This window comes from Punica granatum, chromosome 5 (assembly GCF_007655135.1).
Source record: "Punica granatum isolate Tunisia-2019 chromosome 5, ASM765513v2, whole genome shotgun sequence".
In the NCBI taxonomy this organism is placed as follows: Eukaryota; Viridiplantae; Streptophyta; class Magnoliopsida; order Myrtales; family Lythraceae; genus Punica; species Punica granatum.
In genome coordinates, this window is record NC_045131.1 from 24,947,202 (window position 1) to 24,961,992 (window position 14,791).

A 14,791-nucleotide genomic window follows, 5' to 3' on the forward strand; every position below is an offset into this window, starting at 1 on the left:
ATGTGGTATTGATGCGATTCCCGCCAAGAATGACGAGACCCGATAACTAAAGGAACCTAAGATCGTTCCACGATTAGATTTGATTGACAAACTTTTGACCAATTGTTTACGACATAAACAAGAACCTTGGTATAACTGACATCAACCCGTTATTTATTGCGAAACAAGAATCTTGGTATATAGGAAGACGTCACAAACGGTGATGGAAAGCCGTTTGATAAATCGATGAAGACGCCACAAACGGTGGTGGAAAGCCGTTTGATAAGTCGATGATGAACGCCACGGAAATTTTTGATAAGTTCAAATTAGTTCTTTAAGAACCAAAGAGAATACTCTCACAATTTTCTGAATATTCCTTCCTATTAAAAATTCACTAAGATGAATATATATAGACATAAACTAATCATAATCTGGCCATATCTCCTCCTATAGATAAGAAAAATAAAACCTAAAATATCGATAGAGATATGACATAATCTATAAAAATATGCAATTTAAATATCCCGAGAATATCTCCATGAAATTTAAACTTTAAACAAATCTGATGATATCTTCTCTTGATTTTCAAATATTCTAGAAACTTCCTCAAACACTTGTTGAATTTAGCCTTGTCTAGAATCTTCTATAACTTGAATCATGTTGATGGATCTTTGTTGATCATGTGGTTCATGTCCAATGGGCCTCCACGAATTTGCTTGAGCCCAAACTTCTTGAATCAGACCGTTGAGTTCGTCTTTAAACTTTTTTGCTCGTGCTCGCGTAATCGGTCCAATTGGAACTTGAACTAGATCCCTTGAAGTCGTGCTACGATTTGCATCGGGTATTCAATACCACCGCCCTTGCTCGCTCTTTGACGCCACTGTCGCTGCACCACCCATGGCGATCAAGAACATATATGTCAAGGGGAATCTTTGGAAACCTTTTAATTTTTATTTATAATTTAGAATTTATTTTTCTTTATTATATTATTTTAATTATATTTCAAAACTTTTTTATTTCAATGTTTGGACACATCAGATGCCCCTTGAAATGTCAGCATCCATATCAGTATTTCCTAACGCCGTCAGTCTAAAATTGACGGAATGCACTTGATTGGGACATTTTGTAAACGTAGTCTACCAAATTGTAGGAATGTTTTCTTTTTGTACCAAAGTGTTATAGTTCAAAAAAATTTTGTATTCTCGGAGTAATTTACCCAATTTTAAAATCAAAAGTTAATCAAATAAATCTAATTCAGAATTTACTATTGATAAAGGCCTATAACTCTTTTCGTAATATTTAATGAGGGAGATACTAGAGTATAAAAAATACAATTAGGAATGGAATATTAACATTAGAATAAAATAAAATCAAAATTCAAGGATCAGTTTATGGAGTTAGACAACATAAAAAGGCATGTAAAATTACTTACAAAAAAAGGAATGTAAAATTGGATTTTTCTATCCGATGCCCTTATCAGTCAATTATTACTTACTATATTGGTTCAAATGTTCATTTATTGAGCATATTTGATTTTTTCAATACCTTATTAACCCTTTTTCTTTAATCTTGGAAATATTTCACCTCTAATAAATTTCCTCTTTCTACATATTAATTTTCTACCCCCGCCTTACTTTGTATAAGATTTTGATGTGAGTTACTTTTAAAATTAATAATCTTGATGCGAATTTCTTTGCGAAATTAATAAAAATAAATATTTTAAAAAATTTATTAGTTTAGGTTTATACTTATTCATACGTAAATTATATTTATAAATGCTTGGTCATAGTATTATATACTCATACTCCATAAATTGTATTTAGAAATTATATAAAGAAAATAAATACTATATTTCAAATCTTTTGAATAAAGAAAGTTTATTATGTGAGAGTTTTATCATTTAACAGGTCAATTCAGTACTAACTGTTTAGTCGGGGCCCATTGAAAAGTTTATGATACTAGGGTGCATACCCTAAAAAACTATATATATTTATTTGGGGGCATTTCTGTTGTAGCTTAGCCCCAATTTTCTTGGGACTAAACTGCTATTTATAATCAGAGAGAGTCTCAATTCTTGCAACTGATAGCAATTTTTCTGTTCCGTCTTTGGTTTGGTTTCTTTCATTTCAAGGACAGCGTCCCTTTCCCAGCAGTCAAACCTCTTCCCCCTCCCCCTCTCTCTCATCTCACACAGAGACTGAGAAGAAGCCCTTTTGTCTCTCTCTTTGTCTCTTCAATATATTCATTCGGAATCCCCAGAGACCAGAGGGGACACAGCTCAAATCTTCGTCGACCAAAAAAGCTTAAACAAAGCCTCCTTCTGATCTGATCTCTTCCTCCGAGACCCACAGACATATTTAGTTCTGCTCCCAACGACATCACGAGGGCACATCTCGATAGCCCAGAAAGGAAAGGACAAGGAAGATGTTTTTCAAGACCCTAAGGAAGAAAATGTGGGTTTTTTCTCACTGATAATTTTACCCCCTTGCGTCCATTTGATTACAAACAAATCCTCCCAGAAAAGCCCTTGTTTTTGCTCCTTTTTTGTCCTCTAAATGGAAGGTGTATCAGTGGTCTTGTCCGGCACCATCATCCTCCTTCCTGCAACCAATCACCAGACTTTCCCTCTCCACAAGCTCTCCTTCTGGTTTGCTCCCACCAACCGTCCACCTGGTCGCTAAGGTGGCAAACAGAGTGTTGACAGTGTCCTTCCAAGAACTGTACCAGGTTAAGTCTCATCTCTCATGTCATGTCGGCTTGGTCGACTGTTGTTGGGTTCATGTCCACTCTTAAGTTTAGAGGTCTTATTTCCTGTTGACATTCGAGTGCAGGTGGCAGCCTATCCGGCTTCGAGTTATTAAGCTCAGCAATCATCTCTTCTTTACAGGTCAGAACGACGCTTAGAAAGATCGCATCTTTTAGCCTCTGTATCGAGTACTGGTGCATCATATTGTCCGCATCAGTTGTACGAAAGGATTTACATCCGATGCAATAGAAGGAATCGGAGTTGGGAGTTGATGAACGAGGATACGTGGCTTTCTTGTATTGTTATTCGGTGATCGAGTTTAGTCCTGTACTGGAAACAGAGCTTGCCGGCACATTGAGCTCTAATAGGAAAGTTTGGTCTAAAGTCCGGAAATTATCTCCTTGGAAAAGATTGCATCTTTCGATGGATACGAATGCCTGCGGATCGAACGGTTCATTCGGGGCGGGTTGTTTCGACCCAGTGGGTCCATTTCCGTGTGATTTCGGTGGACGGAACATGGCTTCACGAGGCGGATCATCAGCAAAGTCTCAGTCACTGGTGTTGGACAGTGAGAAGGGAGAGCTCGTGAAGGCTCCAGTAAGAGTGGCGAAGAAGAATGTATCAGAGGCTAAGGCCAAGTTGGCTCTGAAGAACCACAGCGAGGCTGAGCGGAGGAGGAGGCAGAGAATCAATGCCCATCTGCCACACTTCGGGATCTCGTGCCCTCCACCGATAAGGTCTCTCTTTACACCTCCTTAATTAGTTAAAAGCCTATACATATGTTCTGTTACACTATCTCTGCATTTTGAATAAGCTAACAGTCTGCTTGAGCCGTAAGATAAATAGCGACGACTTCCTTGTTCAGCTCTGAACATGTACGTTTTTTGGCATCATTTATAGATCAAACTTGTATATAAAATAGCTAAAATTTTGAATTAATTCACATCATTAACTTGGTAAGTCAGGCTTCTCTCGTTAATCTTATTGCCAATCCGTCGTAATTGTAAGATACACAAATGACCTTTGAGTTCTGCAACCGACAAATGTTCCTTTCTGTGAACTCTCTCCAAGTCTTTGACATTATAACTGCTCTTGATAACACCCAATCTGTTCTGGAGATGCAATGTAAATTGAACTAAATCGACCAATCGAGAAAGAAGCTGTATTGATCTCTACTATATAAACATTCAGCAGCTCTAAATTAAATTGGCATTTTTGTTGGTAGTAAAGGTTTCAACTTTCTATTGTTTGGTTTATTTTTTTGTCATTTTTTTTAATGCTAAGCTAAGAAGGTTTCTTATCCACAAAGTCAAATAATATTTTTATTGGCAAACTGCTGTCAGCGACCTCATGCTTGATTATATTAAAGAGGAAGTCCCCCTTGAAAACCATATGTTTGTTTAGAATTGGTTTTTAATTTGATTGTCGGCATAAGAACATTATTTTATTGGTTATTTTATGCTAACAATTGCATTTAGATTACAGGTCCCGGCAAGGCATTGCATCATGGACCCCATCATTGAGTTTTTTCCTTATTTATTGGTTGAATGTGAGTTTGATGGAATTAATAACTTAATCATGAGATTATTTTGAAGTTTTCTTCTTCTGTGTTTTTTCCACAGAATTTTGAGTTTGTTCTTTCGGTATAGTCATCGCTTCTTTGAGCAGAAAAAATACATGACAAAACATTGATTCTCAACATCCATGTTGTTGGCTCTGGAAATTCATGTCTTCTATGAATGTGAATATACATTGACAGCAGCACGATGTTCGCCAAAATTTAATAGATATAGATATAGTCTGTTTTTGACAGCGGTCATGTTTTCCATATGATTTTTAGATGGACAAAGCAACATTGCTTGCAGAGGTCATAAACCAAGTGAAAGTGCAAAAGAAGACTGCCTTAGAATCCATCAGAGGCCTGCTCATCCCCTTGGATTCCGAAGAATTAACGGTTGAGACGTGCGACGATATTTATCAACATGCCACTGTTTCTTTCAGGGCGTCACTCTGCTGCAAGTACCGACCTGATCTATTCGCTGATCTCAGACAGGCCGTCAGTTCCCTTGGCACGATGAAGCTCATGAAGGCAGAGATTTCAACCCTTGAGGATTGGTTGAAGATTGTGTTCTTATTCACAAGCTGCAGGGATGAACCAAGAAGCGCTCATGGAATTCTCTCGAGTTCGATTTATAGATCATTGAGTTCTGTCCTTGATAAGGCGCCTGCATCACTTGAATACTCTCCCAAAGTAGCACCTTCGAGAAAGAGGCAGAAGGTTTCATAGTTCGAGTCCTCGAGTTCATCTATGTGAATATTCAATACGGTCGGCGCCGGAGCACTGTTAAAATTTGTATACATCCCTTTCAGTTGCTTATATAAATCTCTCATTCTACCTCTGTAATCAGTCCCGGCATCCGTCAAGCTAAGATTTCGCCCCATTTCGATCCGCATTCCTATTCTTGTTCCCTCATAATATTTTCAAGGGTCAAACTCATATCTAGTATCTTTGGTACCTCTAAACACTCTTCATTAGACATCGAAAACAAAAACAAACCGAAAATTGTTGTTATCGGTGGTGGGTTCTTGTGAATTGAAGCTAGGTTTTGAATGTGAATGTATAATGTTTTCCTGTCATCAGAAAGAAAGTCTTGGTTATGAAGCATCTCTGAAAGAAACATTGTACTCTTGTACTTTGTGAAAAAGGATCTGCATAATATATATGAAGCTGTTCGATTTTGTCTCGATCAGACGAGCATATGAAACCCATTGATTCAGATCAAACACTTCAACCTTTCAGTTTTAGGTCTAGTGCGAATGTCTCTTCATTGAATCCTCTAATGTGTGAGATTGTATCTAATTATAGTTTAATCTATTAATGTAAATAATTAATATAAATTTTTTATTCAAATCTATCTTATGTATAAAAGTTATTAGAAATTATACGTATATTTTCAAATAATTTTGTTTATGGCTAACTTTAACTTTTCATTAAGATAACTAATTTTGGTAATAAAGTGTTTCAAATTTGGAACCAAAGAAGAGAAAATGCTTTCTTTTGTTTTTTTGTTAATCAATGCATCGAGTTCAAGTCTTTATAAATGCAAAAAATTCATATTATGAGAGCTTTACCATTTAGTGAGTTGACCCAGCTCCACTGGATTAGTCAAGTCCCAATTAGATTTCCGAATACGAAGATTCACACCAAAAAAATAGGCCACAAAATAATTGGTCGCTAGATGTTAGTGACAAAAGAATTATTTTGTCACTAGCAATCACATAAAGTCACGTGGCTAAAATTCACAATTGTCACTAAAATGTAGAGTGATATCATAGACAGTAGCTTTTCATCAAAAAAACATAGATAGTAGCTAAAAAATGATTTAACGACTGATGTATTTATAACTCTGTACCCTAAAGCCCGAAAATACGAGTTTATTTCTAATTCATTACTAGTGAAAGATACATCATATGGCAATCTTTGGACTTTGTGTAAATTTGTCATAGCCTTTAAAAATTGCATAGAAAAACATGATCTAATATTTTTATTTTAAATATGGCACGTCGTCATTTTCTAATCAAAATTTAACGGTTTTGTTGATATGACGTGCAAAGATTGGGTCCAACCGAGTGGTCATGTGTGTTTCATTTTACCAAGTAGGTTCGCTAGGTCGAAAAATCCGTCAATTTTGGATGAAAAATCACAACCTCCCCTTAGGATTTTCATTTCATTGTACTAGGGTCATGGCCTCATTGTAACCGTGTCCCTTTATTAGATATTTAGAATTTTCATTTTATTGTACTAGCCCATAGCCTCTCATGTAACGAAAACAAAAAAAAACAAAATATTCAAAAGTTATGCTATATGATGTATTTATTTTCCTCAAAATGAATTGGCGATAAAAACATATTTTCACTAAAACTTAACCAAATTTGCTAGAACTTGTGCCTAATTCACTTAAAAGTTAATTCTATCACCGTAGTATTTTATCACTGGTCATTATTTGACTTTTTGTTACCAAAATATGTCATCGGACAAAACAAATTTTCTGACCATAATTTATATTAGATTAACTTAATTAACCGATCTATGTAATAAATCTCAAATTATAAACCCTAAACTCTAAAATCTTAAGTTCTAACTAATAAATTGTAAATCAAGTTCTAAATAACAAATTCTAAACCCCAAAGCATTAGAATCCTAAGAATCATATACCTAAAATCATAAAACCTTAAAATCATAAAATGAATTTGGAGTATCTGATTGCAGTAGGATCTCTTATTTTAGGTTCATGGGATTCAAAATTTCATATTTTAGGATTATTTTTTACAATTAATTTTTTTACTGTAATTATATCATGTAATTAAATTATCATAAATTATATTTTGTTAGACTTGATAGGGTTGTTACCAATAAAAATAATAATAAATGATGGGTATGTTTGACATTGAAAATATAGGTTTGTGATCATTAATGACAGCTACAAATATATTTATGACAAATCATAATTGCTTATTCGATGCCCTTAGGTTGCGTTTGGTCGTTGGGATATGGATTGGGATTAGAATATCGAAATCCTTATTGGTGTTGACAAGAAAGGGATAACGTGAGATATAATTATTAAGAGACTAATCCCATTTAGGGGGTCAAATAAGGGTGGATTGAGATTAATAGTTGTGTCGAAAGATAGAAATGCCCTATCCTAACATTAAAATTGCCAAAATTGTCACTACATTTTTTTTTGTGCGTTGAAACCAAAAGATTGAAAGGGACGACAGTGACCAAACTCCAGCCATCACCGCCTAATTGGGGTTGTCGACGACCTCGTCTCGACAGTGGTTGCCAGCGTCGAGCCTCCACCGCCCTGGATTTCTCCTCCTCTCCCTCCCCTCAAAGAGAGAAGGAGGAGGGAGAGAGGAGCGGTGGTGGCCAGAGGCTAACCACCATTGCCCTAATCAAGCCAGTGACCTCTAATGCCACCGCCAACCTTGATTGGGACGGCCGCCCCTCTCTCCCTGCTCCCTCTCTCTTTTCAATGGAGAGAGAGAGAGAGAGAGACAAATCACAAGCAGTAGAGATTTGATGCCGGCCTCCACCGAGGTCACCGACGACCTTGCCTGGCAGTGATGGCCGACGTCAGACTACCGTCGTCCTTGCCTCAATTTTTAGATTAGGTTTTGCACGTTCTTTTTTTAATTATTATTTTAATTCTAAAATGGGTTTTAATTTTTTAAGCTTATTTCACATATGAAAAATAAAAAAATTATTTACTTTTAGGATATTTTGGTCATTTTTCACATATATCCTTATTCTAAACTTTGGTTTTACAACAAACACATGATTAGGATATTGACTATCCTTAGGATTTAAATTGATCCCGTCCCAATTTAAATCACATCCTTAACCCGCCGACCAAATATAGCCAGGGTATACAGGTTAGAAAAACCCATATTATATTCACAACTTCCATCACTACTTTGACTCTTTTTTTTTAATGAATATACTCTGACTAGCTAAAAAATGCCACGTCAAAAAATGCTAACAGAATCAGCAAAAATTGACGGAATGCATTTGATTGTACCATCGGTGAAACTTTGCAAAAGTTTTTGTATCAATTGTGCAATTTTCCCTTATAATGAGGAGTCTAACATTTTGTTTGATTTCAAAGTTAAAATCACAAAAATTTTAATTTTAACTTTAACTCCACATACTACACAACAAAAATATACATTCCCAAGTCAAAAATTTTAACTTTAACTTTAACTCAACACTACAACATTTTAGTCCATAGCACACCTTTGGTCCAAATTATAACTGAGCACTAAACTACTGATGACTTGGGTACTAACCTCAAATATTTTTCCGGTGTTTTTAATTGTCTTCGTGGAATTCACAAAAAATTATAGAAAATTTATAAATAGAAAATTAAAAAACCAAAAGGAAATAGAAACCAACCCCCTGCCGGGCTGGGTGGATTCCTGACGCGGTGGGGTCCGCCAGTGAGGCCCCCACCCAAACCGTCTGGCTTTGTGAAAAATTTATTAAGGGGAAAAAAAAAAACAGTGTCACAAAAGAAAATTGGGGATGTTTTTCTGTCTTGCCACCATCTCCTTACTTGAGGTTGCTAGTACCCTAAATCGTGATTTGCTACCTGGCATGTGGTGTGGTGGCTGCTATTTACGTGATTCTCGATTTTGGGGTGATAGGGCCTCACCGTCAATCACCACCCCCATCTAAAGTTGTAGGAAACCATTGAGATAGTAATGGTGGTTGATGACCTCGGATGAGGTAGTATTGACCATTGTCCTCCAATAAAAAAACAAATATCACATATCACAACTCCAAAACCCATAATGAGACTTCAAATCTTTTTCCCTCTCCTTCCCCCATCCTTACAGTGGTGAAGTCTCACCGTAGTCACCACCAACCCAATCGGGTGACTGAGAGCTTGAAACCATGAAGGAATGACCATGCTCAGACGGTGTAGCCATCAAAGAGGCGCCAATGCCTTATAAGCTGTCCCCTCGCATATAATTTTCCCCCCACCCAAACCGTCTGGCTTTGTGAAAAATTTATTAAGGGGAAAAAAAAAAACAGTGTCACAAAAGAAAATTGGGGATGTTTTCTGTCTCTGCCACCATCTCCTTATACTGAGGTTGATAGTACCCTAAATCGTGATTTGCTACCTGGCATGTGGTGTGGTGGTGGCTAGCTTTTACGTGATTCTCGATTTTGGGGTGATAGGGGCTCCTCCCGTCAATCACCACCCCCATCTAAAGTTGTAGGAAACCATTGAGATAGTAAGGGTGGTGATGACCTCGGATGAGGTAGTATTGACCATTGTCCTCCAATAAAAAAAACAAATATCACATATCACAACTCCAAAACCTAATAATGAGACTTCAAATCTTTTTCCCTCTCCTTCCCCATCTTACGTGGTGAAGTCTCACCGTAGTCACCACCAACCCAATCTGGGTGTGACTGAGAGCTTGAAACCATGAAGGAATGACCATGCTCAGACGGTGTAGCCATCAAAGAGGCGCCATGCTATGTGCCTTATAAGCTCCCTCGCATAGAATTTTCCCTTTGCTTTTGTTTTTAATTAAAATACTTTATTTTAAAAAAACTTTTTCTTTTAAGAAAAGTGACGTTTTACTGCGTTTGATTTTCAAATAAAGATTTTATTATATCTAACTCAGCTACATTATTTTCAAAATTCAAAACTATAATTATTACAGTTTTATCTTTTTTCTTTTATTAATAATATTTTTTCTTACTTTTAAACCATTTTTATAATCAATTTTGATGATAAATTTCCTATATACTTAACTATATATATATATATATATATATCTATTTTACTATCCATATATTTGTTAACACTTGCAATAATTATTTTTTGACTTTTCTTATTTCAAAAAGTTGAGTAGAGAAATTATTCTACTCTAAAACCTCTGCACTAACTTTTTAATTATTTTTATCACATAAAAAATTAGAAATTTAGAATAACATATTACTTTATTAAATGACAAATTGCATGAACAATTATTCTCAAAATAACAAATTAAAAGCAAAATAATAAACTATCTGTCATTCAACAAGTTGCCTCATCCTCTTGTTGGTATCTTTCCACATTCACTGATGGACCATGAACATTAGTCGATGAAAGATGGATAAAACATCAACCTCTTCACAAAGTTTCTAAACTCTGCTCCACCATCGATGATTTATTTCCAATACGGCCAAGAAATATTAGAACCAAGTGTACTGAGCGATGCTGAAATAGCTATAAGAGTAAGCTGCTGGATGATGTCAAATGACATCTCGGAAGCCGTGTGGAATAACAGTCCCCGCTCTTCTTTATGACTCCAATGATGCACAAATCAGACATCATTTTACCACTTACGCTTTCATGGGATCGGTTGAACTCTTCAAGCGGGTGAACATGAAGTTCCCTGAAAACATCGCCTCTTTATCTGCAGAGTAAAATTCACATAAAAAGTCAAAATAAAAGTCAGAGATCAACAAACATGTTTTATGCCAATATTAGCAAGAGGCATGGAAAGAAGTGAGCTAATATATGGACCAGAAACCGCTTTGACAACTCAAGGCAAACAAATACATAATTTATTTGATTTGACATGTAATTGGCAAGAAGACATCAGTCTGAAGGGCCCCCAAAACTGAGCATCAGAGGCTTAATAGATATTAGAGTAAAACGAAAACGGCTCGGGCATCTAAAAGGGGGCTGTTAAAAGATCTATAGTCCTCTTTCATGAGGGATGATAGAAAATGGGGATGTGGAAGATTTGAGGTATTCAGAGCATCCAGTGAAGTTGCCCACTCATTATTATTATTCAAAAGAGCTCATTACCTGTCAAGGAGAGGCAAAATGATTCCCGACGAGCATACCTTGCCATTGCCTGCAAAAATGAGTGAAAAACAAACACTGTTACTCTACCACTGGGAGATGCAACCTATTAGCAGTCAATCCATTCTTACGGTCAAAGAAACTAACAGAACCTCAGTCATAAAGAACATAATTAAAAGAGAGAACAGATCATCGCGTGCCTGGACTGCAGATAGTACAGCAGGATCAGTTGGCATGGGTGAGCCATCGTCAGAAAAAATGTTCCTGCAACATTGGAGAAGAAAAGCATTAAGTATAAAATTACCATCGCCTCTGAATAAAACAGTCATATTACCTCCATATCGAATTCACTAGTTCATCTTGCTTAGCATCTGGAAGCATGGCAGTTTCATAAGCAACAATATTTCCATAGAATATCTTCTCCAAGTCCTTCATCCACTTCGTCAACAATAAGTTAACCTGCAATTAAGAGACGAGCATAAGAAATTATGCATGTGCAAGCCCCAGAAACAAAATATATCAATCAAAAAGGTCCCAATGATATACCCCGGCTTTAGATACTCTTAACTCCACATCATGATTGTAGATCTCGTATAAGTATTGCCCAAATTCGACACCTTCCTTTCCCTCTTGTTTCAAGCGGCGCAAGCAAAGCCACATATGAAGTACAAGTAGAGAAAACGTCATTTTAAATGTTTTCTCCAAATTAAATACTGCAAAAGAGGGAAAAAGAATTGCTTCAGGCTACCAATTTTTGAAATAAAGCATCGAAGCAGATAAGTTCGGCATATAAAGACAAACAAGAAAGAATTTCACAAAATACAGAAGAACAGAAAGTAGGAGTTACCTTCATAAATTGGGGGTTTATCAACTTGTGAAAGGATACGCCGGTAAACGACATTTGCTCCTCTGATAGATTTGCTTTGCTTGCTGTAAAAAAGCATCAACTTGAGAAGAAAATGTCGAATGCCTTCATAATGTGGCTCCTCTATTCTCAATGGAGAGTCTCTGGCTAGAGCTAGGGAACAGGGCTTAGATTGAAACATTTTACCCAAATTTGCCTGTTGAAAAGTTTGGGTTATTTGCAGCAACAATAATTTCATGCACTCACGCTATATCTCACCTTTTATAGATTAGCAAATCCAACTAAATCAAACAAAAAGATGAAGACAGAAACAACTGGGCATTAAAGAATTCCTAAAGTATAGACCTATGTCTACAAGCATTGCCTCACATATACATGTAAGTAACTGGACAGGAATGCAATCAAATCTTGCCGAAAACCATCTTCTACCCGCCATCACCTCAACAAGGATGTTTCAAGAATCAGGTAAGCAACACAATTATACATCGACCAATGCAGCTACTTAATAAACCCCAAAAAAGAAGTGGTATGAAAAGAATGCATTACTATCAACAATCTAACTATATTACTGATGCAAATAAAACTGAATTTATTGATCATTACATATAATTCAATTAATATATTGTCTGAAAGTATGACTTCTTCAATTCGCAAAAAACAGAAAGTTAAGCTTAAAACTGAAGTGACGACACATATTTTCACTACGTACTGCAGCGTTGCCGGGGAGACCATTATCAGGGGAATATGTGGCTGTAGGTGCTGCAGAGGCAGCAACAGCATAGTTGTGATTCGAAAGCACTGGAAATTCTTTGCAGCTCTCCACGCTCTTTACTGTCCTGACCCTCGATAAACAATTCATTGCTCTGCTCCATCGTGGCAACATGATGAATTCCTCAAGAACCCAAACTGCACTGCCATTTCCCATGAAACACCAAATGGTTAAGATCAAATTGAAAAATAATGAGCTCACTTTTGCTTTCCTGATCCACGAAAAACCAGAACACAGCAAAATTTATATAGCTTTGCTTCGAATTCCGACACCAAGAGCATGAAGTGGCACAGCGAAGGGATGACCAAAGCTGAGAATTTGAGTTACTGACATAATCTTTCCACAATACTGTGAGCTTCCGCATTACTGATGTTTACTCTGTTCAAGTGTCTAAAAATTTTCTCCGCATTTAGAGGAATGGGTTACCTGAAATGACTTAGAAGCGTCCGTCGGAGATCAGTAGAGGAAGTGGCGTCACGGGTTGGGAGGAGAAAAAGTAGAGGAACCTCCGACAGAGGAGGGGAGGAAGAAAGATCAGTACAAGACCCGCTTGAGGATGGAAATCAAAAGTCAGTACGAATTACAGTTTACCTGAATCAAACGAATCTGCCAAGGATTTTCAAGGAAGGCTTGAGGAGAGGCAGAAGCGGCGAGGGCCGCCGGGATATGGAGATGAGGTTCGGGCTGGTCGGAGGAGCAGCGACCGAGGGCAAGAGGTCGCGGGCGGTTGAGGGAGGAGGAGGGGAAAGCAGTCAGGTTGGGACAGAGATGAGAATCGAGGAGAGAGGCATTGAGCGTAGCCTCCTTCGTCTTCCCCTCCGATTGATTGAAACCTGATAACTTTCACTTGAAACTCGGAGATCGTGGGGACCTTTCTAATGTCGCATCTTATGTGCTGCGAGCCGAAATCCCAATTTCAACTGAGAGTGGAAATAAAACAGTGGTGCGCTCCTCGTCTAGCATAGTGACGAGGATCAAGAAGTTTCAGATGCGTTATTCAGGCTTGGTGATCAAAGGGATCTGAGGATCATCCGTGTCGATTATTAACAATACGTTTGCATTCAGAATTAAAGTAATTTTAATTTTAATTGTGAAAAAGGACAAATGAGTTGGAATTATAAATTTGACTTGAGAAATGTGTGCTTCTGTTGTGTAGTGTGTTGAGTTAAAGTTAAAATTAAAATTTTTAACTTGAGAAATACATATTTTTATTGTGTAGTGTATTGAGTTAAATTTAAAGTTAAATCAAAATCAAAATGATTTTAACTTTTTAATATTTATGGTGCGTTTGATTTCAGAAGTTAAAGTAATTTTAATTTTGATTGTGGAAAAATGATAAAATATTACGTAGTGTGTTGAGTTAAAATTAAAGTTAAAATTTTTAACTTGATAAATGTGTATTTTGTTGTTTAGTGGATTGATTTAAAGTTAAATAAAATTTTTGTGATTTTAATTTTGAAAATAAACAGAATGTTAGAATTTTTATTTTAATATACTAGATTATGGACGTTTCATCTAATCGAAAAAAAATCTCAATTTTAGTAGATGCAACCCAAGAGTGAGTGCTCACTCAACTGTTTTGGGCCCACCCAATTTTGTTTCGAAATGAGGCGATGTATGCTCCACTTGGGTTTAATTGGACCTCTTGAGTAATGGGAAGCGGGATAGGCCCCCAAAATTCCCCCAACTAGTAGAATTCTGACAACGGCTGAAATGGCAATTTTTTAAAATTTTTGTTGGGGGAGTTGTGTGCAATTTCTTGTAATTTTGGAAGATAATAATAATAAAAATAAAAATAATAGAGTTAAATACACTTTGTTTCCAAATCTATAAGGGGTTTGAATTTGTCCCCTGACCCTCAAATTTATAAAATTTAACGCTTCGTTTAATTTTACAATTATATTTTAAAATTTTTAACGCTAACTTTAAAGACTGACTAAATAATAAAAACATAATTAATTACGGGGATCTTTTCTTCAATTTTTAAAAATCAATTTAATTTTTAATATTAAAGGCTCTCAACTACCCATTACTTTTTCACAATTCAACAACACAAATAA

At 36.4% G+C, this 14,791-nt stretch overlaps 1 protein-coding gene and 1 pseudogene across 6 annotated transcripts; one reads left to right on the plus strand and one right to left on the minus strand.

Moving 5' to 3' along the window:
- Positions 1-2,086: 2,086 nt before the first annotated feature.
- LOC116206710 lies at positions 2,087-5,248 on the plus strand (annotated as a pseudogene).
- A 4,977-nt stretch (positions 5,249-10,225) lies between these two features.
- LOC116209228 (ubiquinol-cytochrome-c reductase complex assembly factor 1) lies at positions 10,226-13,740 on the minus strand. 6 transcript variants are annotated; one of them, XM_031542813.1, is made up of 9 exons: positions 13,323-13,734; positions 13,158-13,237; positions 12,672-12,868; positions 11,945-12,158; positions 11,644-11,810; positions 11,432-11,556; positions 11,298-11,361; positions 11,101-11,149; positions 10,226-10,702 (listed from the first exon to the last, which is right to left on the minus strand). In XM_031542813.1, exons 3-9 carry the CDS (start codon positions 12,843-12,845, stop codon positions 10,629-10,631), a joined length of 867 nt encoding a protein of 288 aa, XP_031398673.1. In that variant the 5' UTR covers positions 12,846-12,868; positions 13,158-13,237; positions 13,323-13,734; the 3' UTR covers positions 10,226-10,628. The 6 variants fall into 6 exon arrangements, with proteins under 6 accessions (XP_031398673.1, XP_031398672.1, XP_031398675.1 ...); XM_031542812.1 differs by having other exon boundaries at positions 12,672-12,873; XM_031542815.1 differs by having other exon boundaries at positions 12,672-12,873; positions 13,158-13,166; positions 13,323-13,711.
- Between the last annotated feature and the right edge of the window lie 1,051 nt (positions 13,741-14,791).